This window comes from Grampus griseus, assembly GCF_964374135.1.
Source record: "Grampus griseus genome assembly, chromosome: 4".
NCBI lineage: Eukaryota > Metazoa > Chordata > Mammalia > Artiodactyla > Delphinidae > Grampus > Grampus griseus.
The window spans coordinates 9,662,882-9,689,832 of NC_138997.1; the positions used below are offsets into that span (position 1 = coordinate 9,662,882).

At 35.7% G+C, this 26,951-nt stretch overlaps 1 protein-coding gene across 2 annotated transcripts in view; it reads left to right on the plus strand.

Annotated features, from left to right (window-relative positions):
- Nucleotides 1-26,951, plus strand: part of CCSER1 (coiled-coil serine rich protein 1) — a gene marked incomplete at both ends in the record, with an annotated part of 1,097,278 nt that overhangs the window by 333,212 nt on the left and 737,115 nt on the right. For both annotated transcript variants that reach the window (XM_082653728.1, XM_082653729.1), the window contains one exon: nt 23,336-23,413. In XM_082653728.1, the coding sequence (XP_082509854.1) occupies nt 23,336-23,413 (78 nt within the window). The remainder of the gene's footprint in view (nt 1-23,335; nt 23,414-26,951) is intronic.

Genomic DNA, 26,951 nt, shown 5'->3' on the forward strand with positions numbered 1-26,951 from the left:
ACTGCTCCACTGAGCTTATCCACATCAAAGTTTCCTTCTCCGTGGTGCATAAGACTGTATCTCACCTGACTAGACTGACTTAAATCAGGATCATAGACCTCTAACCACATGATCATGGCTCCTTCTGGAAGGTCCTCTCGAACTTTCACATGGTAATTAGGGGGAATAAACTGGGGTGGGTTGTCATTAACATCCTCTAATGATACCTTCAGAAGCACCGTGGAAAGCAGCTGGGGTTCTTCTCTGGCTTGATCCCTGGCTTCAGTCTTTACGTAATGCACCTGCTGTTCTTCACGATCCAAGGGGTTCACGATTTTAACCACTCCAGTCGTGCTGTCAATTGAAAATTTATCTGTGTCTGTAAGAATAGAGTACGTCACATGTCCCTTTGGCCCCAGATCTTTAACTGGAAGTGTTTGCTGGAAGTCTGGAACTATAGGATTTCCTTTTGCTCTGATCAGATCTGCTCAGTCTCCATTCTCACTGTCTCTGTGTGCATTACCTACAGCTTGGAGTAGAAAGTGTGGCTTTTCCAACCCCCCAAAGTTCCACATTATTAACTCTAAATCAATTAACATTATAGCCCAGACATGAACAGCCTCTTTAAGCAGAATTGTATTTTATTCCTTCTCTGCTTTCTAATACATCAACTTTAGCCCAAGCATAACTCTTTCTTGAAGGACTGAACTGAGAGAATTAGCGAGAATTTGCCAAAACATCAGTGTTCTGAAAATTTCCTTTCAGTTTGCAAAATGAGTAACCATTTAGCCAAACGCTTCCAAACCACACAAGAAGGGTCAGTAACCATGAAGCTTTGAAGAAAGGAGTGGATCGTCCTCTCCCTTGCTTTATCTCCTCTTTTCCAACAGGTCAACATTTTAGTGTCTGTTACTTGTGACAACTCACTTCTGTTGACAGATATGGTATCAGGATGCCTCTGGCAGCAAGGAACTGAAAGTATCAGTTAAAGAAAAGAAATTATGCACACAACTGGAGTGAGGTTCCTATGTGCCTTATAACAGGGTTTGACTCTACTGTAATTTTCTTGGCCATTGTGTCTCCGGGGCTAGTAGCAAAATAGCTTCAGCTCTTTCAGACAAGATACTGACAAGACTAGAAGAGAAAGCAATCATTTCTTCCCAGGTCTTAGACCTGAGTAGATTTTTCACAGAAGCGCTTCAAAATTCTCCTCCTAATGTCTAATGTAAAATTCTTGAGAACGTGTATTTCATAATCTACAGGTCGCCACCAACGAGAAGCGATTACTTCATGATGCAAGGAAATATCTTTCTGGGAATCTGGAAAGCAAGGGACAGAAATATTTTTTAGGGACTCCTGGGCTCTCACTCTGATCTAGTTCCCAGACCATCCCCAGCCTCACTCATCTTTGTTAAGATGGCCTTGTTGATGCTGAGTTTTGTTCAGAAACCAAAACAGCTTGAGCATCATAAACATTTCTTTACACATAAGAGCATAGATCGTTAGTGTACATTTTTCTGAGATGGTACTGTAACCCCAAATATAAAAGGGCAGAGGTATAGTAAACATTAGTCTGTGTTCTCAACTCTGTCCAGAGACTAATTGCAGACCATGTGTTAAGGATATGTGTCCTTTTTAGGGAACCAAAGACCAGAGACCATCACTCAGGACATACACATCTTCTCCCACTCTCAGTAGCCTTTCATAGCCTATATCTTCTGTATCCTTTGCTAAATAATTCTCATTCTTTTTTTTTAACATCTTTATTGGAGTGTAATTGCTTTCAATGGTGTGTTAGTTTCTGCTTTATAACAAAGTGAATCAGTTATACATATACATATGTCCCCATATCTCTTCCCTCTTGCGTCTCCCTCCCTCCCACCTTCCCCATCCCACCCCTCTAGGTGGTCACAAAGCACCGAGCTGATCTCCCTGTGCTATGCGGCTGCTTCCCACTAGCTATCTATTTTACATTTGGTAGAGTAAGTGTGTGTGTGTGCATGCATGCATGTGTGTATGATCTCTTACAAATCCACAAACCACGAAAAACACTGTACACTAAACGTCTGTGAAACAATTTAATAATATATACTATCTAACGTTACAAGTAGCCTTTAAAAAAGTTTTCTACCTAGAAAACTTAGATGATTGTCACAGTATTACACACTTGTCATACCATTAAAAAGAAGTACCCTAATAAACATATACTAAATTAAAAATTTTAAATAAGTTTTAGCCTCTCAGAAGAGGTTACTGCCTACTAAATTTTCCAGGTAAATAACCTTGTGAATCTCCGTGCTACTTAATGTTTAATGGTGGCATGTATATGTCTCCTGTGAGCCTGTTCAACATTTGAATTATCATACACTGAGACAAAGAAATCATATGACAAACCTATTTAACTGATGCATCTATGGAACTTTTAAACACATTGAATGAATTATCTGCTTTGGGCATTCAAATATTTATAAAATTACCATTTGATAGATCAGTTGTGCTTTCAGATTCTGAGGAACCTCAAGACAAATAAATATGCAGTGTTATTTGTTTACTCAAATATGTGTCTGAAAATATTTTCGTATTGCCATGCAAGAGAGCTACTAAAATTATGTGAGAAGATAGCTAGCTTACATGTATCTGGGCTAAGAAAAATAAAGAAAACCTGAGTAGTAGTGTTTGAGTTAAAACGATCTTAGTCACACCACGTGTACTCTGGTAAGGTCACACATTTGCCTAACCATTTAGAGATGGCAGCTCTTCTTAAAGTGTGCTTACTTTTCTTTTCAAGGTTGTGTGATATTTTGATCTTTGGAAATGCTGAAGATACAGGAGTTCAAACTTGAAGACATTTTCTCTCTCAATCTCTTAGTATTCAGATTAATGCAGGGAACACTGAATTCGATCTGGAGAAGGGGAAGCAAGATCCATGCCCTCTGGAAATGACTGAACAAATTACTTGGCAATCTGGATGGGCACGGGCATTCAATAAGTCAGAGTTTAAGTCCTGAAAGTAAACAATGATAGGTCAAACTGCTGGAAGCTCTCCATATGGAAAAAAACAACCTTTTACTTTACCCAACATATTTGGCTATGATGTATTATTTGGTAGTTAAAAAAGAGAAGATTAGTTTTTAAATCATTTATTAACATAGGTAAAATTGAACTATGATTCCTAACATTTAATTTAAATATTATCCACTGCACACTACCTGTTTTATGCCAAGGACTGGCTTTGGTGCTGGGACCTCAAAAATAATTAATCATGCTACCCAGATTCAAGGAGTGCAATAGGTCGGACACTCCAATAAGTAGACCCTGAGCTTAAGGTTCAGGTATTAGTGATTAATATCAAGGAAGTGCTCCCAGGAGAAAGCAGTCAGGGAGTGGAGTTCTGTAAGTTCAGTTTGTTTTTTCTGCTTCTGGGCTAATTTCCTCTTCTTTTTTCCAAATACCTTTTTTCTACCCTGTCAGTGAGACCATATTCTTTCCTCATGCATGAGCTGCACTCCCTTGAACATTTCATCCTCCTCCTGCATCCAGAAACCAACTCATTGCCTCCTTAGCTTTCTTCTGACTCTCTCTAAGCTAAAAAAGAAAAGCAGTTTAATTCCTTGCAATCATCATCTAGGGTTGGAATTCCAACTTCCTGACAAAATGCTAACACATAGACAGTGATCTCAGAATACAAAGTTACATGCTTTCATCTGGAGCTTCCTGTTTTCTATTTCAAGGAATCTTGAGTCAAACTCTGAAGTCAGACATAAAATCCCAGTTCTGTTAGTTACTTGAGTAACTTTTAACAATATACTTAACCTCTCAAAGTCTCAATTACTGCATCTAGAAAATAGAAGTAATAATCTTCCATATCTCATATGATTGCCTTGAGTGTTAATTATATGCTCAGTGCAGTGCCTGAAATGCAGTAGATCCTTAGTAGATGATAGCAGCTTTTAATGATATACCATAGAAGCCTTACTTCTAGACTATCAGTTCTCTTAATAAATTTACTATTAAATCTTTATTGTATAATTTATATATGCCTATATTAAACTCCTAAGTTTTGCTCCAAGATATGACTCTCAGTCTTTTATAGGTACATATGCCTCCTCCACTGTAAATAATCTTGGTTATCTTATTTCTAAATCCATCACGGTTAGACCAGTATTTCACAGATCATGTTCCAAAGAACTCTTATATTAAGTGAGATGTTAACTGGTGTTCTGGGAGAATACAGCACAAAATAACTTCATAAAAGCATTTTTTTAAATTTAGTGAATAATTATCCTTTTACAATTTATTTTCAAATATATATGAAAAATACCAAACACATTTATAGAGCTCTTGTGATCACGAAAAATCTCATTTAAGAAAATATTTTTCATTTGTAATTTCCATCATGAAGTTGAAAGCTAAATTACATGGAACATTAAACAATTACGATTCATTTTTTCTTTGATTCATAGCTTTGCTAACCACCTGTCCAATAGCTTGTCTGATGTTATGTGCCTTAACGTATAATTTTATATGTCTTTGTTATGTTACTAAATGTTTTTTTAAAATATGATAATCGAATGCTGATCATCTGTAACCTCAAGTACATTTTGAGCACCTGCTGTAATGCTAGTGCACATTTTATTTCATGACTTCCTCATTGTGTTCTATTTATGCATTACAGTATGAAAAATGTTACATGGTCAAATAAGTTTTGAAAACCCTCGATTAAAAGTAACAAATTAGGAGGGGGATTTGCTAGAGGCATAATGATGGCAGTAACGTGAAGGGACACTGACAGAATGGCAGTAATTCAAGCTGCAGTCCCAGGATAACAAAGCATAGGAGAGTAATCAATGCTTATAATGATATTCCTAATCATAAATTAGAATGAACTGCGGTTCAGTGTACTCAAATTAATAAGGCAGGGGGGCTTTCCTGGTGGCGCAGTGGTTGGGAGTCCGCCTGCCGATGCAGGGGATGCGGGGTTCGTGCCCCGGTCTGGGAAGATCCCACATGCCGCAGAGCGGCTGGGCCCGTGAGCCATGGCCGCTGGGCCTGCGCGTCCAGAGCCTGTGCTCCGCAGCGGGAGAGGCCACAGCGATGAGAGGCCCGCGTACCACACACACACAAAAATTAATAAGGCAGGGGTATATGTAATATATTTTACAGTAATGTCTATTTAACATACAATTTTTTAAAGAAATTGAAATGAGAACTTCAGTTATACTGAAAAATGTAAAATACCTCATTCCATAATGATGTTGGTTAAATAACTTGTTAATTTTGAAATATGAATTCTACTTTATGAATGACCATTACTCTAACTATTTCAGTTAGCTAGCATAATAAGGGTAGTGCAGTGCCTTGAACACATTACATTAGCTAAGCTAGGCTCTGCAATAGGTATGTCCAGTCTTTAGCACTGTTAATCATAATTACAAAATTATTTTAGTTTATTTTAGCCCTTTATCACCCAACAACATACAGCAGTATCATATACAACATTATCAAATTAAGCTTAAAATTAAATGATGTGTTTGATTTTGTTCATTTCTCATTCAAATGTAATAGATGACCTATTGACTCTCAAAGTTATTTCTACTTTTCTTATTTTAAATGCATATTCTGTATTCTTTCTAAATATGTCTCTTTATTTGTGGAAGGAAATTAAAGAAACTTAATACTATCCTAGAAATGTGGGCACAGTTTTATAATGTCAGACTCAGGGTTAAAGGTCAGTAGAGTGGGACTTCTAGGGATGAGGTTAATGATGAGGTTGTGTTCATGGAATATTATTCTACTTCACAGTGGCCTGAGTCCTCAAATTCTCTCTTAAAAGAGAGCTAACATTTGTTAGTGACTAAATGCCAGGTACTGATCTAAGCTTAGAGCTTTATGTGTATAAACGTATTTAATCTTCACAAAAATCTCATGAGATAAAAACTATAAGAACAAATATTAAGATACTATCTCGATTTTAGAGATGTGAAAAATGTTTTACAGTTATGGTTTAAAATAATTTCTTACCCCAAATTCATATGTTCCCATTTACTCTTTCCCTGCTACAAATTAAAGTTGGATTTTCTAGATTATGAAGAAAGGGAAGTAATTGTAAACTCAATGTATATTTCGTTCAGGGAAGGAAATTTGCTAACAGGATGGGATCTGTCAAGAGAAAACTTCATTGATGTGATAAGAAGTTTGTGAATTAATGATAAAATCAGGGATGGGGGTGGATACACTTGATGACTTGGAAAGGTATCTTATTGATAGTTAACTGTTCAGTTGACTATCAGGTGTAAGGCTTGGTTCTTGTCATATTTTGCAACTAACTTTTGTGTAACCTCTGGAAAACTCTCCAGGTTTCAGTTTCTTATAAAATAAGGTATGAGTCTAAATTATTTCTAAGTTGTCTAATTTTTGTGATACTCCAAAGGTATGCTACCAGAGATATACCAAAGCCAATTCATTCCCTAAGTGTCTAATACATGTCTTGTACAATAGTAACTAATATGAGAGGGAAGGAAGGAAGGAAGGGAGGGAGGGAGGGAGGGAGGGAGGGAGGAAAAAAGGAAGAAAGGTGGGAGGGGAGGGGAGGGGAGGGAGGAAGGGAAATTCCTATCTTTCAGTTCATAATTTAGTTGTCAGAAAAAAGGCACACACATGTTAAAAATTCTGTAAACAATCCTTTTATGACAATGAAAGTGTCATAGCAATTTAGAAATTAATGTTTGCGCTAATAGTCTTAACCAGGACACATGAACTGAAGGAGAGTGATGACTATTGTGGTAGGTAAAGAACACTGGACTAGGAGTCAGAAAATTTCATACAAATCCCAATTTTTGCAAAATCGTTCTTATTGAGTGGAAATCATAATAATTATTGAGCATCTATCAGGAATTAGGTATTTCAATAACTACTTCGTATATGTTAATAATCCTCAGTTTTATTGAACCAAAGTTGGAGCCTTCAAAATTTAGTGATTAAAAGCACAACATTTCTTTTTCTGGTAGAAAAACTTCTGTTTGTGTGTTACGAGCTTTTTCATGAGTCCTTATATTCAGGAAGTTGCAGAAATTGAGTGAGCAGTCATTTCATTTGGCTGGGCAGCTAATTTACTAGTCTGCAGTATGATAGTAACTTTCCCTGCTTAATTGAGAGAAAAGGTTAATAGAAAGTAGGAAAGAAAATTTCAGTATAGTTCTTAAGTGTTCATCATACCAGCTTTTAGTGCCAGTGGAAGGTTTTGTGCCATAGACAAACCTAATGGTTCAAAATGTTCTGTTCTTTGGGGGCATGGAAAATGGCTTTATGTTTGTTTGGTTTGTTTTCTGAAGAAAATTTCCAGAGCTGGGATTAACTCAAAATCTTTTTTGAATCTTACAAAGAGTAAGGGCGCTTATTAAATGTGGCAACATCTGCCAGATACTCCCTTCAGTATAAAAGCTCCATTAAGCCAGTATATTGGGCACTTTCTCACTGCATGATATGTACGTGTGTGTATGTGTGTGTGTTTCTGTGTGAGTTTAATTTATGAAAACAATTTCAGCACTGCATTCTTTAAAAGCTACAATCCTAAATTTTATAGAGAAGAAAAGATGTTTGGAAATCATTTACTACACTACCAAATCTGAGTGCCAATGAGCTACAATTTACCAATATACTGTGTTCTCTACTAAAGTTGCCTTCTTTTGTTTTCAGAGGGCATGTAAGGGGAAGGCCAGAACGGGCAAGAATGTTTTTTTGCCTTTTGTTTTTCTTTTTTGCTAATCCAGAATTTTTTGATCTCTGTATATTTTGCAACCAATAGGGAACTGAAAGATGTATAATTGAAAAATAAATTAAAATGTTAAATTTGAGGACACAGTGTTTTGAATAAAAGCCTCAGATAATGTGAACTTGATAAGTTCATCTATTATAAATAAAGATGTAGCATAAATGAGAAATTTCGTGTCTTGTGAGGCTGAAGAAGTTTTAAAATGCATCTAATACCATGAAGTATTATAAGGAATTAATTTATAAACCAAATCATTGATCTGTAGAAATTCGGTGATAACATCTCCCTTCTTTTGCACATTTTCAAAGATAATATATTGTGTGAGAGCCCTGGAACTCAAAGCTGAAATGGATCTTAAAATGCTCATTATTATTTTACTCTTTGAGTAGATATTATTTATTAAAGTATCATAGAATGTTAGATCCAGAAAGGAGTAAGGGATGGAACTAAACATTTACATAAGAGGGAAGTGTAAAGGCAAAGCAGTTGTGATTGTCTAGGTTCATGTGAGATTTGTCTGTACTCACATGACATTAAGTAGCTCATTTAGGTGAATCTCAACAGTTTATGAACTTGCAGAGGAAAAATAAATACTCTTCACATTAGTACATTTTGTTTTACTTACTAATATTATTAAACCAAATATTTATATCTTGATACACAGGTGGTGACATTTATAATTTTTCAAGAAATTTTCTTTATATTACTGTATAAAATTTTCATATTACTTTATGGAGTGCAAGCCCTGTTGGTGTTAAATCAGTGTAGTCAGATTAAAATTACTTAGAACAGTAATTGGACAAAAGATATAGGTAGGGACTTCCCTGGTGGTATAGTGGTTAAGAATCCGCCTGCCAGTGCAGGGGACATGGGGTCGAGGCCTGGTCCGGGAAGATCCCACATACCACGGAGCAACTAAGCCCATGCACCACAACTGCTGAGCCTGCACTCTAGAGTCTGCGAGCCACAACTACTGAGCCCGTGTGCCACAACTACTGAATCCCACGTGCCTAGAGCCCATGCTCCGCAACAAGAGAAGCCACCGCAATGAGAAGCCTGTGCACCGCAAGGAAGACTAGTCCCCGCTTACCACAACTAGGAAAAGCCCGCACCCAGCAATGAAAACCCAACGCAGCCAGAAAATAAAGAAAGAAATTTATTTAAAAAAAAAAGAAAAAGAGTGAAAGAAAGCAGAACATTAAAAAAAGCAAAACAAAACTCATTGATTCCTTTCCCCAAATATAAAACTTATATCCAACTATCAATTTTAATTTATAGGCAGTGACCATTAGAGTTGGATTAGCATCATGCTGATTTTTTAAATTTTGTTTTCATTGAAAATAAAGTATGCGTCTAATCAGGGTGAATAATGTCCACAGAAATGTGCACCTGTGCTTTGTGGCTGAATTTATTTACATTTACATTAACTGATTAGCTCCTGCCAACCAGTTCCACATTCAACAATTCATAAAAATGTCTCATTGTTTTTGTCGTATATTTATCCCATTGGATAAGATGGACATTCTAATATGCTGGGTATTTAACTATAGTTAAAGTTAATTGAGAAACTGCTAATTTTTTTAAAGCTACAAACAGAAAGCTACTTAACTCTTATTAAGCAGAACTTACAAAACAGGAGCTTTCAAAAGTAGTTTACATACCTGGTTTTGTTTTTAACCTAATTATCTACATTTATAGAGATAAACCATGTAATAAACTATATAATAAATCCTAATTGAATAACTCTGGTAGTTTCTGTGATATAAGGATGAAGATCACATGAGCCTGTGAAGTTGGCTCACAGTTTTAGCAGACAGGCACATAAACTGTTTCAATATAGCATGATAATAGCTAAAGCCTAGCACTTATTTAGCACTTTACGTGTGCCTGCTCTGTTTTTAGTAGTTTTATCTCATTTACTCTTCCCAACAGCCCTTAAGAGTGGGTTCTATTACCATCTCCATTTTACAAAAGAGAAAAGTGCTGCCCAGAAAGGATGAGTAACTTGCGTAAGGTAACAGTTAATAACTTCCTGTGCTGAAGTTGAAACCAAGCAGCCTCAGTCTCACTCAAGAAGCAAAGGTGTACATCGGCTATTGTTGCAGCAGCGATGATGCTGAATTACAGCTCAGGAAATGCGTTCAAATGTGCTAGGTGAGAGCTGCACAGTGATGGAAAAGGAAATGTTTAGGGTGGAGAGTCAGGGACTGGAACAGTTAAAGAGCTTTCTGGGAGAACAGAAGAGATTTAGTGAGGGCAAGGAGCTATGAGACCAGTGGATGTATGCGGGAACTATAGCAGGTTCTTAACTACCACAGCAGAGTCTTCAGAACATCTGAGAAAGAACCCTTGGATACATATTCAACATACAGTTTCCCAGACCATGTCCTAGAATCTCCGCAGTGAGGCCAAAATGAGCATCTTAATAGAGCACGTCAGGTGATTAACTGCTCTGTATCAGAATTTTCAAGATTCTCTGCCAAACTGTAAAGTTGAAGTTGAGAAGTGTCTGGAGATGAAGCCAGTGAGGTAGATAAGGACCAGATCATAGACCTTTTAAATTGTCCACTTTCTGATTAGATTATTTCACAAAAATAATAAACAATATTTCAAAATATGTTTAACATAGGTTAAAAACACAGGTTAAAAGCAGTTCAACAAAAAAAAATGAAACAAAATTTGTTCTTTCATATCCTTACTTCACTTATCCTCTAAAGCACTCCATAATAAAGTACTGAATCTTACCTATTCTTTTATCGAGACACTACATTCCATACCCCTACCCCCAAGGAGCCCATTTATTTGCTTCTTGAACAAATATTTAGGAAACCTTTCAAAAGATATGACCAAGTTCAGCATTCATTGATCTCTTCATTCATTTAATCTAATGATTCTCAATATTGGTGGTAAACAAGGATGACCTGAGCAGCTTTTTATAAATGTATAAAAGGAGAAAATTTATATATATATATATAAATTTATTTTTTCTGGTATCTGCTATGTGAAAACCTTTTTCCCCTTTACTCTGAGGAATACATGTGTAAGTTAAGTATACTACCCACAGGGACCTTGAAATCTAGACAGGAAATAAGATATATATCCCCCAAAATATAATGTTAGAATATTATAAGAGCCCCAAAGAGGTGCAGAGAGTGTGCTATAAGAGTTCAGAGGGGGCTTCCCTGGTGGCGCAGTGGTTGAGAGTCCGCCTGCCGATGCAGGGGACACGGGTTCGTGCCCCGGTCAGGGAAGATCCCAGATGCCGCGGAGCGGCTGGGTGCGTGAGCCATGGCCGCTGAGCCTGCGCGTCCGGAACCTGTGTTCTGCAACAGGAGAGGCCACAACAGTGAGGGCCCGCGTACCGCAAAAAAAAAAAAAAAAAGTTCAGAGAATTGCAATATTGCTTACTGTTGAAGGCATTAGAGAAGCTTTCTTGGAGGAGTGGGCATTTAAGCTTAATTGTAAATGAGAACGAGATTTTGATAATAGGGTTACTGGAGAAGGGCATTTCCAAATGTTTAGGTGGAGAGATCATAATGACTGAAAGCAAGTTAAGTGTCAGGATGGGTGAGAATTAGGGTTAAAAAGGATTGTTGGAAAAAAGTTGTCTTGGGAGTTGGACTCAGGTAAGTAAAGGTGAGGGAATTAAAACGGAAGGTTGTTCTCATTTTGAGGGGTGCCTGAATCCCAGTCTAAAGAGTGTGGAATTCATTCATGGCCTAAGTGAAATGTTGAAATCTTTCAGCAAAGAAGGGGCATGAAGAGCCATTTCAGAAAGATCAATCTGATGTTAGGGTGTGGGAAGAATTGGCTAGGGGAGAGACTGAGTTAGGGGGATCTCTTAAAATACAATAGTACAGACAAGGATTATAATATTTTAAATCAGGTTTTCATTCCAATATAGAGATGAAAACATGGAAAATGATAGTTTGCAAAACAAGCCCTATTCAGAAGTTGGCCTTCCCCATGTATGTTGTGATTGTTTACTTCTAGAAAGTGAAGAAATTAAAAAAAAAAAATTAAAGCTTCATCTGGTCCCCGTCAATGTCTTGTATAACAGATTATATTGCAGTATATGTCTGCATGTTGAAAGCGTCCAGTTCTGTGCAGGTCAGTGGTTAACAATCAGCTCTCCAAAGAAAAATGCCTTAATTTGTAACATTTGCCAATTTCTGTGGTGTAAAATAATCCTTCCCTGTGGCCAATTTCAAATTATCAATGTGAATGAACTGTCATGTAAATGAACATGAATTTGGGAAGTGTTGGGAGGAAAAGTTCTCCTCTACCAATTTAGGACTGACTGATTTGGGCCCCTCTAATTAACTGATAATGGACAGATTAACAGGAGGAGTTTATTATGCAGATGGAGCTACTCAGTAGTGAGTCACTGAATAGCCAGACAGACGTAAAGGCTTCTGTACCAACACAACACAAAAGGGGGCCGGTTTAGGGCTTCAGTGGGAAAGTAGGGAAGGTTCTGTGGGGCTTTTTGATGCTAATGGACAGCTGGATTCACTCTTCTGGTGCTGAGGGTCAGTCTTTTCCTAAATGGGAAACTCCCTAGGAGAAGGATCAATGGAAGCTGTATTTTCCGGAGGCTCCGCTTAGGTTAGGGTAATGTTTCTTTCTGTGACTACCGATTGTTCAGAAGTTTTCAGTTTAAAATATTTTTATACCACGTTGGTGGGCTGTTAATACTTTTAGGAAGAGATGAAAATAATTCTAGGGAGCCCTGGTGAGGTGACTCTTGCACACCATCACATGTATCCCACCTCAAAATTGTCTTTTTCGTGTGGTGAATTAAATTATTTAAGAAGAAACAAAAGAACAAAAATGGAAACCCAAAGTTTCCCTTAACAGTTGTGATCTGTGCATAGTAGTGGAGCTGACACCTTCAGTGATCAGGATTTAGGTATTAGGAACGGACAGATTTGGGTGAACGCTACAAGGTTTCTAGATAATTTGAGGGAGTTTAGAAAATGAGGTGTGGAAAAAGAGGTAAACTGCATGTGACCCTCATAAAGATTACAGTATATAATACAGCAGAAATTTGCTAAACAAAGTCTTTTCATAGAAAATCCTTTGGTCATGGAAATTATCCATCTCTGAGTTATGTCTTAAAGGGTCAGATGTCCTTATGTCTATGAGTTCATGTGATTTACTTGTTCAGAAGGTGTTTATTGAGCATCTATTATGTGCCAGATGACAAGAATCTTAATGTTCATTAAATAATACCTGTGGAACTGGCCAGTTGGCTGCCACTGTGGTGTGAGAAAAAAAAATAGAAAGAAATTTGCTAAACAAAATTGACAATGGGTATAAAGTTGAAGTAAATATTTTATGTTTATTCTGCTCACTCCCTTTTTTTGGTTTTCCTTTGTTATAAATTGGTTAAGTTGGGTCTATGTGTATTGGCTACAGGAAGATGCTAAACTTCTTGTCTTCTTTGAGACGTATGATGAAAGAATAATTTAGGTGAAGTCATTTTGGTTTCCAGGTAGCATAAGCTGTGTGGTGGTGATTTTCATGATCACACCCTAACGTTAAGGGGTGGAGAGAAGAAGTAGGTGTCCTTGTTCCTCCTCAGTTTCCTGACCAGCATCTTTCCTGTCTCCCTAATAACTCTTGGTTCAAAGCTTGAAGTTCATCAGATTATTCTACTTGTTACCCCTCTTTATTGTAGTCTTTGTTTGACCCCCATCATATTCTTCCCCCTATTCTTTAAAAAGAATGTGGATCCTTATTCATTTTTATGACTTCCAATATTGCTCTTGAAATAGTTCTTATTTATCCAAATTGTTGCCCCCCCTTAGCATCTCAGCTCCTTGTGATTTCAGATGGCCTTGGCCTGCAGCGGCTTGAAGCAAGATTTCGGTTCCCAGCCAGAGATTTGAGGTCGGGCAGTGGCAGTGAGAGCGCTGAATCCTAGCCAACAGACCACCAGGGACCAGTGGACAGTGACAAGGCCCTGGCCCATCAGCTGTGTAGAAATGAATTTTCACATAGAGACAGAAAGTAGTGAAGCAAGTAAAGTGTTTATTAGGAGGAAAAAAGAGTACAGTACGTGTGTGGATAGACACACAGGCGGGCTCAGAGGGAGAGTCGCGCCCTCGTGGTAGTTTCAATCACTTTTATGGGGCATTTCTTCTGGGTTTCCTTTGGCCAATCATCTTGCTTTGCCTGGTTGTGAGTCTGTATTTGGTATATCTCAGGGTCCTCCCATGTGTGCGTGTGCATCTCTTAGCCAAGATGGATTCTAGCGAAGAGGCCCATGGGAGGTTGACATCACTTACTATGGGGGGGCTTCCCCTCCCTCTTTGAACCTCCAAGGAGCCTTTCTGCACATGTGTAGTCGGGGAGGTCTCCTTGAGTTCGAGAATGTGTAATATGAGGTCTTTTATCTCTTATCTGGGCAGGGACCAGCCTCCTCCATTATCCTGCTTTTATGGAGTTTCTGTCGACAGGGGAGAAACTGTTCAGCCTGGGGCCCATCTATCTCCTGCCTCACTTGAACTCCTGATTTTTTCATAACCTTGTTCTTCATCCTATCTCAGGCAGTGTATCCAAGTGCTTACCTGACATCTCCACTCCCATGTCCAACTGGAATTTCAAACTTAACTTGAACAAACTGAACTATTGAATTTTTTTTTTCCACTTCAGATGTGTTACTTCTGCAGTCATTCCTCTCCCAGTAAATTCCTACTTAATCCTTCTGTTTGTTTAGGCACAACCTTAGAAGTCATCCCTGTCTCCTCTGTTTCTCTCCTAGCCCATAACCAAACCATCAGGAAATTCTGTCCTTCTACCATCAAAATATATATACTCTTCAACCAGTTTTCACCACCTGTACTGATGAAACCTTGTCCAAACCACCATCAGCTCTCAACATATTACAATCACCTTCTAAGTGGTCTTTCTGCTTCCATGCTTGCCTTTCTGAATTTCTTTTAACCTGGCATTGCCACATTTTATTCACCACAGGTGAGTTACCAAATCCAGCACACACTCGAGGGGAGAGAATGACACAACGGTGCAAAATTAAGAAAGCAGGGATCTTTGGAGGCCATTCTAGAAGCCAACTACATTAGCCAATATATCAAGTTTTAAGTGCTAGCCCTGGCAGGCAGAATTTAAAGCTAGAAGCTTACTAGCACTCTATAGCAGACACAGAATTCAGCTGCCTTTCAGTTTAAAAGCTGCCAACATTCTCCTACCTACGGAACACTTAAAAAGTCCAAGAATGGAAAGGCAATCTTTTCTTCCAGTTCAATACTATACCAGCCAAATCTGGTCATGAAAAGCTGCTCTGTGTAGTTCAAAGTCAGCCAGCAGCAACTTGCAACCCCTAAGGCCCTGGCATCTGTGTTTTGACCGAGACGACTCATGGCCATCGTCTTTCTGATGTTCTTGGGACCCAGAGGCTTTGCTGAGGTCTATTCATCCCACACACCATCACTTAATACTCACAACAATGTAAAAGGGCTCCTTGCCCTTGGGAAAAGTCTCCATAAGCTGCAGACAAACTTCCAGGTTAAAATTCTTAGGATTTGAGGCTGAAAGCTCTTACTTGGACCTTAGCAGTAAAAAGCCTACCGCAGAGCTGTTGAACAGAACACATGTTCTCTGCATGTGATCCAGCTAGCAAAAAAAAGGAATGAGCTGAGCCAATCACACCGAGTTCATCCATCCCAAATTTACCAGCAAGAAAACTTACCGATTCTTTGCTAGGCAGAGAAGCTGAGAGTGTAACACTAGTAAAGCTCCTTCTACATGAAAGGAAACACCAGGAATGAGGAATAAGTGTTCCCTGCAAACTTAATTTCCAAATACTTCATTTGCTTTATAACTTCATTTTCTTTAAATGTAGAAAATTAAACATGGTCACAGATCTTTGACTTTATGATTTATTTATGTTTATGTTTAGAAAAACCCTGCCCATTCTATAATTGATAGATAATACCTATATTTTCTTCAAGTTCTTTTGCATTTTCTTTATATTTAGCACTTTAATACATTTAAAGTTTATTTGAATGAAATTTAAGGATGTATTTTTCCCCCTAACACTTAACCAATTAGTAAATCACAGCCTGTTAAATAACCTGGTATATTTCTCTATGCCTATTGAAGTTACAATAAATTTAGAACTCAAACTTCTCAACTAGGAGTAAAAATCAGTACATTAGCCTTGGGGGAAAATTTGATAATATATGTGAAATTAGCCAATTATGTGCATATTAACTGAGACTTTATAATTCTATAAATTTATTGAATGAAATAGTCACAGATCTGTTTTATGATTCTCATCACAGCATTAATTGTAAAGAAAAAAATGAAAATGCAAAAATTATGACAAATGAATAAAGTTATATGATGGTATTTTCACTCATCATAAAGTACATTGAAGAAAAATGTTTGATGCGAGAAAAATCCTGAGAATGTAGTTTGGGGCAAAATTTAGAATAGATAATATACGTTAATTCCAGTTAATTACATATCACAGAAAAAGACTGAAAAAAATGTGTGTACATATTTAATCAGTGATTATCTTAGGTAGTTGGATTTTTATTTGTTTGTTTGCTTCCCTATCTACTTACTTATGAATCCTTTTTCTAGTTTGTACTTTTCACACTTGCTTATCTCCTCTAACGAATTTAAGATAACTGGAGGCAAGGAACTTTTATTAAACATACATCGCAAATCTAGTTTGTGATAGATTCTCAATACTGCTTGTTAAATGTTGTAAATGAAATAATACCATAATTTCAGTTTGTGGCAGCAGCAGAACATACGAAGAATGTTCAAGAAAATAAGCAGATAGAGGGATAATGGAGATTCAAGTCATAAAGAGGTCTAGCAACAGTTGGTTTGGATTCAGCCTTAGAGATTAGGGATCAGGGACAGAATCTCTTTCCTTTGGAGAAATAGGTAAAAACAGGAACTCAGCCTTACGATATTTGTACAATAACTTGGGGAAATTATATAGGAACTTTGAGGTTCAAATATGCACTTCCAGAATTGGAATATATGAGTTGAAACTGCAATTTCCTAAAATTGAAGCAAACCAAAGCAAAATAAAATTAATAAGCTAGTCATTGTTGAGGTAACTAATGCCACCATCAACAAAAATGGGCTGGTTTAAAAAAATATATTGTTAATCAGATTAGCTATTTCTATCTTAAATTATGTTGCAGTGTGTCTGGCATGAAGTCATTGTGCTTTCGGTAGTTGATTTTTCAATTATTTTAAATGAATAAGAGGATATGAATTTTGTCACTATGGTGAAGCTCTAGCACTGCTCAAAGGATAAAGTGCTTGGATTGTAAATGATTTGTGTTTCTTTGTACATATACCATAGCTTAATATAAAGCATACTCTGAGAGAATCTAATTACTACTTTTTTCTAACTTTATACTAAACAACGAATCTTCCACTCCGTAATGTGGTTTCTGAATGGTTCTCTTCACCAAAAGGAAAGAACTCAAATAGGTTGCCACCCTGAGTTCTTACGTCAAGTTTAGTTTTCATTATTAGTTAATATGTTGGCCAATATCTGACTAAGTACAGTCTCTTATTCATTTAGTTATTCTGAATCATCCCCACAAAACCTGCCTGCCCCTATTTGAGTTGATATAATTTAATTTCTGAAATTTCCAAACTAAGTACCAAGTCCTAATTTCTCCTGTGGGAATGAGCGAGTTTATATCTCTGCTATAGCCTAGTAATTTAGGTTACTTTGGGTTTTGGTCACAGCCTTGATTTAGCTTTGGTTTAGTGACAAAACAATGAGGTAATGAGATTAGTAATTGGGATTGATCACATCAGAGTAGGACTAAGAGCAAAGCTAACTCCACACTGAGCCAGGCATTTATTGGGATACTGTTTCTCTCAGCTGTCTTTGATTATTGATATCAGACAGGAAGAGATTTTGAAAATTAAAAAGGTGAACTTCAACCAGAGCTTTTGTTTACCTTATGCATCTGTACTAAAGGCCTTTTTTTTTTTTTTTTGCGGTACGCGGGCCTCTTCACTGTTGTGGCCTCTCCCGTTGCGGAGCACAGGCTCCGGACGCGCAGGCTCAGCGGCTATGGCTCACGGGCCCAGCCGCTCCGCGGCATGTGGGATCTTCCCGGACCAGGGCACGAACCCGTGTCCCCTGCATCGGGAGGTGGACTCTCAACCACTGCGCCACCAGGGAAGCCCCCTGATTTTTTTTTTTTTTTAATAAGCTTAACTTTATTTGTTTTTTCTCAGCAATAACTTCTAGTAATTCTGACATCAATGTTGATAAAGTACTAGGTTGGTAGTCAGAGTTGGTACCAGGATACTTGAGACTGAGGATTTCACTGAGGTCATTTATCTGCTATTTCCAGCCTCTTGATAAGTTGCCCCTAATTATTCATAGATTTTTTATGAGCCATCTCATTGGAGCCAAGAAAAGGTCTATTCAGCTCCCTGCCATTGTTTTCCTCTTGTCTCGTGTCATTTTCATTTAAATTTGTTAATACTTATTCTTCACCAATATTGTGTGGCAGCTCTTTTTATTTTTTTATATTTTATTTTTTGCGGTACGCGGGCCTCTCACTGTTGTGGCCTCTCCCGTTGCGGAGCACAGGCTCCGGACGCGCAGGCTCAGCGGCCATGGCTCACGGGCCCAGCTGCTCCGCGGCATGTGGGATCTTCCCAGACCGGGGCACGAACCCGTGTCCCCTGCATCGGCAGGCGGACTCTCAAGCACTGCGCCACCAGGGAAGCCCCGTGTGGCAGCTCTTAGTATGCCAAAGTGGCATGGTGTTGGCAAAACCTCTCAATGTGCTTAAATTTCTATTCCATTGAGAAATTTAAGAAAGAGGGGAATATTCCTATCTTGTTTCTTAGAATTTTATTTTAAAAAGCTCGTTTTATTTCCACTTGTGCCCTTGTTTTCCTCAGAGTCAAAGATGAGTCAACAGTAGGAGATGATAGATACACTGCTCTTCTTGGCATTACTATTCTCCTTCGCACTTAAAGCTTATATCTCTCCTTCTGCCATCCATCTGTCCAGGAAGTTCCATAATCACCCACTCTGAGGAGAGTCTTGTATATTAATTTTAAATTGTCAATACTTTAGCAAAGACTTTCTCCCCTTCCACAACACACCCACAAGCAGTTAATATTTCAGTGTTTAGGTGTGTTGTAATTAAAGTATCATTAAGGCACTAGTAACCGTTAGATTCCCATCGAAGATATGAGATTGGCTAAAGTGTCTGAGGTTACTTGATAAAATACAAACTAATCTCTGTGAAAATCTTTGTACTAGAATGTGTACAGTACAAATATTAAGGTTACTTAATGCTCATTAAACACCAAGTAATTGCAAAAATATTTTCAAAGAATAGAATCCTAACTCTGTTGTGTTTTTGGCCATCATATGTTGATCTGAAAGGATGGTAGAAGAAAACATACATGAAAATCTTTGTGAACTTGAAGTAGGACAAGATTTCTTAGGAAAAACACCAGAAAAGTATAAACTATAAAAAACAAACAAAATGGCAAATAAGATAGAAAGCATTGGTCCTTTTGTAGACACTGTTAAGAAAATGAAGAGGCAAGCCCAAACTGGGTGAAAATATTTATAATAAATATAATAAATATATATGACAAAGGATTTGTATTCAAACAACCCAGTGAAAGAGAAGAATAGGCAAAATATTTGAACAGACGTTTCACAAAACAAGATATACTTACTAATGGTCAGTAGGCACATGAACAGATGCTCGGCATCATTTGTCATCCCTGGAAATGAAAGTTAAAGCCGCAGTGAGCTACCACTACAGACCCATGGGATGGCTAAAATTAAAAAAAACAAAACAAAACTAAATACCAGTGTTTATGAGATACAATGCAAATGAAAGTACAAACTATTGCATTTTGGAAAACATTTGTCAGTTTCTTATAAAGCTAACATAATGCCAGATATAAATTTACCGTAGGAAGCAAGTAATTTCACCAGTAGGTATTTATCCAAGAGAAATGAAAACATACATCCACATAAAGATATCTACAAAAGCACTCAGTATGGCTGTATTCCCAATACCCCCAAACTGGAAACAATGCAAATTCTAGCAACAGGTGATTGGATAAATGAGTTGTGGCCTCTGCTAAATACTACACAACATTTAAAAGGATGGACTACTGAAACATGCAACAATATGATATGATGAATTTCAGAATAATTTTGCTGAGTGAAAGGAGCTGGGCCTAAACAAATTCATATTAATATATTTCCCTTCCTATGAAATTCTAGGGAAGGAAAAACTAACCTATAGCATATAGCTTATCATTGTTGCCTGGGACCATGGATTGGGTGGGTGGGAGGTGCTTGCATGCAAAGGAACGTGCGGGAACATTTGAGGTAATGAGAATGTTCTATATTTTGATTTCGGTGGTAGTTATACATGTGAGTACATTCGTCAAATCTCATCTGGCTATATATTTTGAAAAGTTGCATTTTAGTATAGGTATGTTGATTTAAAGAAATAAAGTTGATTTAAAGAAAAAGAGGTTGGAGATGAGGGAAGAGTTTGCAAATTTAGGGAAATTATATTCTAAAAACAACAACAAAGTGAGTAGTATCTTCAAAACTAATGAGCAGAAAGAATTCTGAAGAGCAGTATGCATGAGAGGAGGGTGATATTCACGAGAATATCTCTGATATGCTCAAAGGAAATACTTGGCTAGATTTTATTATTGAACTTAAAGATCTTACTTAATGTTAAGCTCAATTTGGAAGAAAATAAAAGAGAACTTAGCATACTTGGGATAGAAATAGAAAGGGGGAAAGTCTACTAATTTGTATAAAATAACATTTTACGTGAAGGAACAATGCTAGGTTCATGTTTATTTAATCACCTAATGTTGGAATGAAGCACACATTTATTGGACTTAGAACCAGAAAACCAAGTTTTACTACACTCAGACAGTAAGAATTAGGATCGTGTTTTTTTATAGCCTGTCAAGAATGTCTCGTGCAGTCTCCAAAGGGTCAGAAAACCCAAATGTGTCATATGAGCATTAAGGAGATTCCTTCTGTTGGGATGATTTGCTTCTTTTGAAGAATAGCTTTTCCATATTCCCATGGGATTTGCTTTCACGTTATTGTGAAAGGACCATTTCCAAAGTCTCTAAAATATATTAAAAGCAAATGAAGGCATAATTATAAAAAATAATTTATGAAGAAAGTTATGAAAGAACACACACTGTTGGCTTTTATAAACTTCAAGTGTAACTTGAGAGTCCTTTGTTAATTTGTATTTAGATATACACTTGCATTGGTATTGCTGCCATTGAATGAAAGGGTAAATGATTTAAAATATGAAGTATGGATAAGACTTATCTGAAGGATTTACTATAGTATTTTATCTAAAGGGTGAATAAATTGGAATGACACCTAAATTACAGATCACTGAAACACAAATGGGATAAAAAGCTGAAAGTGAAGATTTTTTATCTTATTTTTTGCCATGTATTTCTCAACTTGATAATTAAATGCAGTTTATCAGATGTTGTCATATAAGATTGATTTGCTTTTTTAAAACACTTTTCTCAAGATTTCCTAAGAGCAATGGAATTAAAATGTCACACTATAAGATAGATTTGAAAGTTAAAGTGAGAACAAAGTTTTCTCTAAGAATGATATTCAAATAATCAAGGTTACATGATGCAAATTTTAGAGTCTGCTCTCTATAGTGCTTAGAATGACACATTTATTTCTGGGAAGTTGTGGGAGACCTTAACCCTTAAAGAAGTTAACCATGAAGCTTTATTTTGAGCTCATCTTCTTATGGAAGTTAAAAAAACCTTCGTCTGATCCAGGCTTTCAAATTTTTGTAACTGAATGTCATCTCTGTCTCCTGAATATGATTTTTAAGGACATAATACTTTAATATGCTATGCAGAATGTCAGTATTTTAGGAAAATATCAGATAATTCAACTACATATGAACTGTGCTCTATCACTTGCTTAATTTCTCATGAAAAAGCTAATGATGAGAGGAACAGCTCAAGAGTCTTGTTTTTCTATTTCTCCAGAAATGTTTTACTCATTTCTTATGTTAAAATCCTTCAGTAAATTGATTCCTAAGAAAACCTCTTTGTTTCCCCATTACATCATGTAATCAGATAGTGAAAGTCAGAAGTTCAGAATATTTCCTGATTTTGATCTAATAAATGGCCAAGAAGCTCTGAATATATTTAGAAATTAGTCAGTAAGTAACTCACCTCAGTTATCTGGTGCCTGTATTTTCCTGTTTCCTTTAGTAGATTATTGTTCAGTTTTTATCTAATTTCCTCCTTTAGACATTTTAACTCAACGTTCAGGCTTATGTCAATTTCTAAAGAAGGTACACGTTGTATAAAATATTATACTGAGTATCTTGGGTCCTATATTTATAGTTCATATCCATTGTTTCTGGAATAGACAGTCAGAAGTAATCCTACTTTAATGAATATTTAAAATGTGTCCAGGTTATTGTGCACCTGAATCAAGTGAATTGAAAATAATATTTGAGTAGAAAGAGACACTAAGAATTTGTAGCAACTGCAGCATGTATTCTTTGAATGTATTCTTTTGTTAGAATTTGGCAGCCAAACTTGTCTACTTGTTCCCTTATCTCAATCAAGGTTAATTCATGTTTTTGCTTTAATCTTTACTGTAAGTTTTTCTGTATTTGTGTCCATGTACATTTGGAAATGGAACTGAAAAAATGTAGGTGTGTATTTTTTTTTCAATGTTTTGTTTGCTTATCTACTTAAATGGAAGAATTCCTCTGAGAGAATGAGTTGAGAGCATAGTAAAATAACTTCTGTCGCTGCCTATTATCAATATCTTTTTCTTGCTTTTAGAAAAAAATAATGACAAGCTTCTAACACGCATCTCTTTATATAGGCTAATCTCCTACTTAAGTTTTAATTGATTACATTTTTAAAGGACCAGAAGAACAGCATTAGCAACATTCTGATAATTCTTTTATATTTATGTAAATCTTTTGTCCTTAAATTTTTATTTAGCTGAATATAATAAGAAAGTTTGTCAAGAGCTATGAATATGAGAATTTTTAGAATTTAATATTTCTTCATTTTGCAATTGTAAATTAATGGCAGATATGCTTTTCATCATGAATTAAAAATTGGGTACAATGACTCAAATCTCCATAAAAGGAAAATATGAATAACACATATTTGAAAATCAGCCTGAAAGACATTGAAATAGCACCATAGTGAACCATTATAGGTATAGTTTAATTATCAAAAAAAGGTAATATGTTAAGCAAATATAATACGAGATACCATCCTAACATAAAAGATGGTTATTATATTTAATAAAATACACTTGAAATGCAAATTGAGAAGTGATAATTTGATTAATTTCTTCATTATTTCTAAATAAGGAATGATTCATTATACAATAATAATTTGAATTTTTCTACATCCATTTTCACTTATATATTTGTTTTTTATTTTAACAAGAAGAGTTAGGTTCTAAACTAGGAATAATAAAAATTGACTACAAAAAAGTATCTCTCTAATTCAATTTTGTTTTTCTTGTAGAGTACAGATATGAGCCCAGCAAGTAGCACCACTTCACTTCCTGTTAGTCCTCTTACTGAAGAGCCATCGCCTTTCAAGGTAAAAAATAAATTGCAAACATTTTTAATAATTGTTTACAATACTTTTAGGATCTTTAAAAAATATTTATTTTACTATAGTAAAATAGGTAGTTCAGGCATAGATGGTGAGGTTAACTGCTTTAGTTCATAAGGATCTTGTTTCAGATGTTAAAATTTTGTTGTTGTTTTGTCTGTTGTCATTCTACTTACTAAATAAAGGTAGAGTTTGAATAGAAATTGATACTTTATATAACACATTGTTTGCCTTGCATGTAAGAGACAGTAATTTCATTGTAATAGTTTGATGTCACATGAATTATAGGTTTCAAATCTTGTATTTATATTAATTTAAGCAATAAGCTTGGAATGAATTATTCAGCACTCATTGAGTAGTTAAACTTTCATTAGCTGGTTGAATTTTCATTGATGACTCTAGGTCATAATTAATTAATTGTGTGTTCTTTACAAATTAATGGTAGAAATAAAAAATTAACATATGGAATCATTCCTCCAAACACTGCATTTTTAAAATATTTAAGTAAATACTCTAAGTATGATTAGCAGAATTCTTCAGTTTGGGAGTCTGTATACATTACAAATATGAAGTCATCTTCTTGTTTTGCTATTTAAGATTAGATGTTTCTCTTTAAGCCAAAGCTTGTAAATCAGCTATTTTATATGTGTACCAGAGATTTTTGGATTTCTTTAGGATTATTGTAAATAAAGGGACTCCTTAAGATCATGGGAAAGAAAAAAAAAAACTTGGAAAGTTGGGATGATACACTTATGTGCAATGGTTTCAGTTTAGTTTAAAGACAGGTGAACATATTTGGGGGGGTTATGATGATTTGTATTTTATCATAACTTTGTCATTGTTTTTCATATGAAGACAAAATCTTATTCAACATCATATTGCTTACATCTAGTACAGTGACTGATGTGGATTTCCGTATACTCAATATTTGCTCTATTGTTAAAATGAAAATAATAGAAGGTTATAAATTCCATCGTGGGTCTTTAGTTTTCTAATTATAGGTGCTTTGTGGCTTAATGATAGACAATAATAATTGTTAAAGGCTCATTTATGTCAGAGAATTGTTAAATACTAAATAGAATTCTGATTATATCATTTATTGAGAAATATTTTATCATTCTACAACAAAAGGAGAAAATAATACTAAGGTTTTAAAGTTTAGTATTCCTTAATATTCCATCTTATGGTAGATGGGACAAAATTTAAAGAAAAATCATATTTTTAAAAAGTTTTTAACTGAATTCTCACAGCATCTCTAGAAACCATTTTCTCTTTTTAATATGCTGATAATGACTACCCTCCTTGAAAATTAATGTATTTTTTAACAGGGTTAAAAGGAAACGTCAGATATATTCCAAAATCTGCTGACATAAAGCTAATATAAATATAATTATTTTAGTTAGTTTCTCTGACTTGTTCTAAGAGATCAATATTTTTCCCGTGTTAATGTGTAAATATGCAGTTAAAACTTCCAAGTGCTTATAATATATAATATTGGCTTTTGCTAACCAATATAGTTATAGTACCTCTTAATTTACTTCTTCTGTGATAGGAATATTATTTATATTTTTTCAAAACAATTTTAACAGATATAGAAACATCCACTAGTATTTAGAAGTATCTAAAATTAAGGTTACAAATTATACAACTCCTGCATTTGCTTCTTTTATTTTTAGTTTATAAATTGTTGTCATATAAATGATTAATAGAATTCTTATTTATCCTTATATAAACACAAAATATACAGAAACTATTTTGAGATGTACCTTAGCAGTATAGTACATTTTAATTGCAAAAAAATTTGTTGAAAACAAAAAAACACGGAAGACATTGAGTTTTCCGATGATACCCTGAAAAATCTTGCAATTTTAATTCATTTATGTCCGAAACTTTATTTAAATTTTTGATATTTGACCAACACGGTTAACTAGAAAAAAAATTGATTATCTTTTTTTTTTTACTCCCCAAGAATAAAATAAGATCAATCACCTTTGATACTTTAGTTGTATTTTCTAAGACAGTGATTTCAGCACCCAATTCCGTAACCATCTGCCCTAATATTAGACAAGGAAGGCTTTTGAAAGATAAGCTTTGGTGGCCGGTTGAGAGACTTAATTATACCTTTTCTTCTGGGAAATAATTAGGTTAATAAAAGAAAGTATTCCATCCTTTTCTTGGTCTATTTTGGAAGCACTCATATAACAGTTGGAGGAAGATATCCTGTTTTGGCTCAAGTGTTTATCCAAGTAAATGCTTTCCTTTAAAGGTTATCTTCAGAATGACATTCAGATTAAATTTATTTTAACCATACCATTTGACATAATGACAAATGGTATGTAATATATTTTTTAAATCCCTAATAATTACCTTCCCACTAATATCTCTACCTATATTATTGACTTGAATGTTAGATGAGAAATTGGCTATCAATAGGAATGTACCACAGTGGGATCTATTAAATTTAAGGTAGTAGAAAACTGGTAGTATCCTGGAGACTTACCCAAGGGGTCAAGAGAGGTATGTTAAGCTCTGGAGATACAAGAATCAAAGATGACAATTAAATTTTGTTTGGCACCAGATGCTTCTTTTCCATAATAAGACTATTTTTTGGCACTACTAGTACTGGAGTACATACTTCAATTTAATTTTTAAACAAAACCAGATCAGCTCTTAAAAATAGCCCAAGCCCTGTATGCTTACTCACGACTCTATTCCCTTACAGAACAGTTCACCTTGTGCTAAATTTCTTACCCTTACAATTTAAAACCCATTGCCATAGTGTTTTGTTTGGTTTAGTCTTTCAAAAATGAGGACAGTTCTCACAAAAATCCATCTAGTCTTCTCTTAATAAATTGCAAGATCTAGGAAACTGCCTTTCTTTCAGATAGAACTGACTGATCAGAGATAAGTAGGGTTTCTCCATCTGGACAGGGTACATGGATACCAGTTCACCACAGTCACCATTCCCTGTTCACACCTGGCAATGAAAGCTTTTGAGTGAACCCCTTCATATAAAAAGATGTATAATTCACAATCCTCCACCTATACCACAGGTAATAAACTCACAGATTTCCCAGTCAGACTCTTGTTACTGAGAAGTTTCTAGGAGTCCAGGTTTTTATAATTATGCAGACTATTGTTATGGACATATATTTGGAAACAAAGGACAAATTTTTTAATAGAGTTCAATTTTTTAATAGAGTTTTCAGCATTCCATAAAATATATACATATGTGGTCTGACACATATGCCACTACATTATTATGGAAAGGCCAAGGGATAACTAATTTCACATGGGTGGAAACAATATTTTATTAAACAGCCATAATAGAATCATAATAGTGCAAGTTAATTGATCTAAGTGAGACTTTGATATAAGGAAAAAGGGAGTAGACTGCTTAACTGTTAATTAAAAGTTTTATGTTTTTCTGTAGAATAACCAAGTTGACATTGTTAATTTTGATGTGCCCATTCTACCCTATTCTACCTGTTCCCTCTGCCATTCTCCCTGATTTCCTTCATCT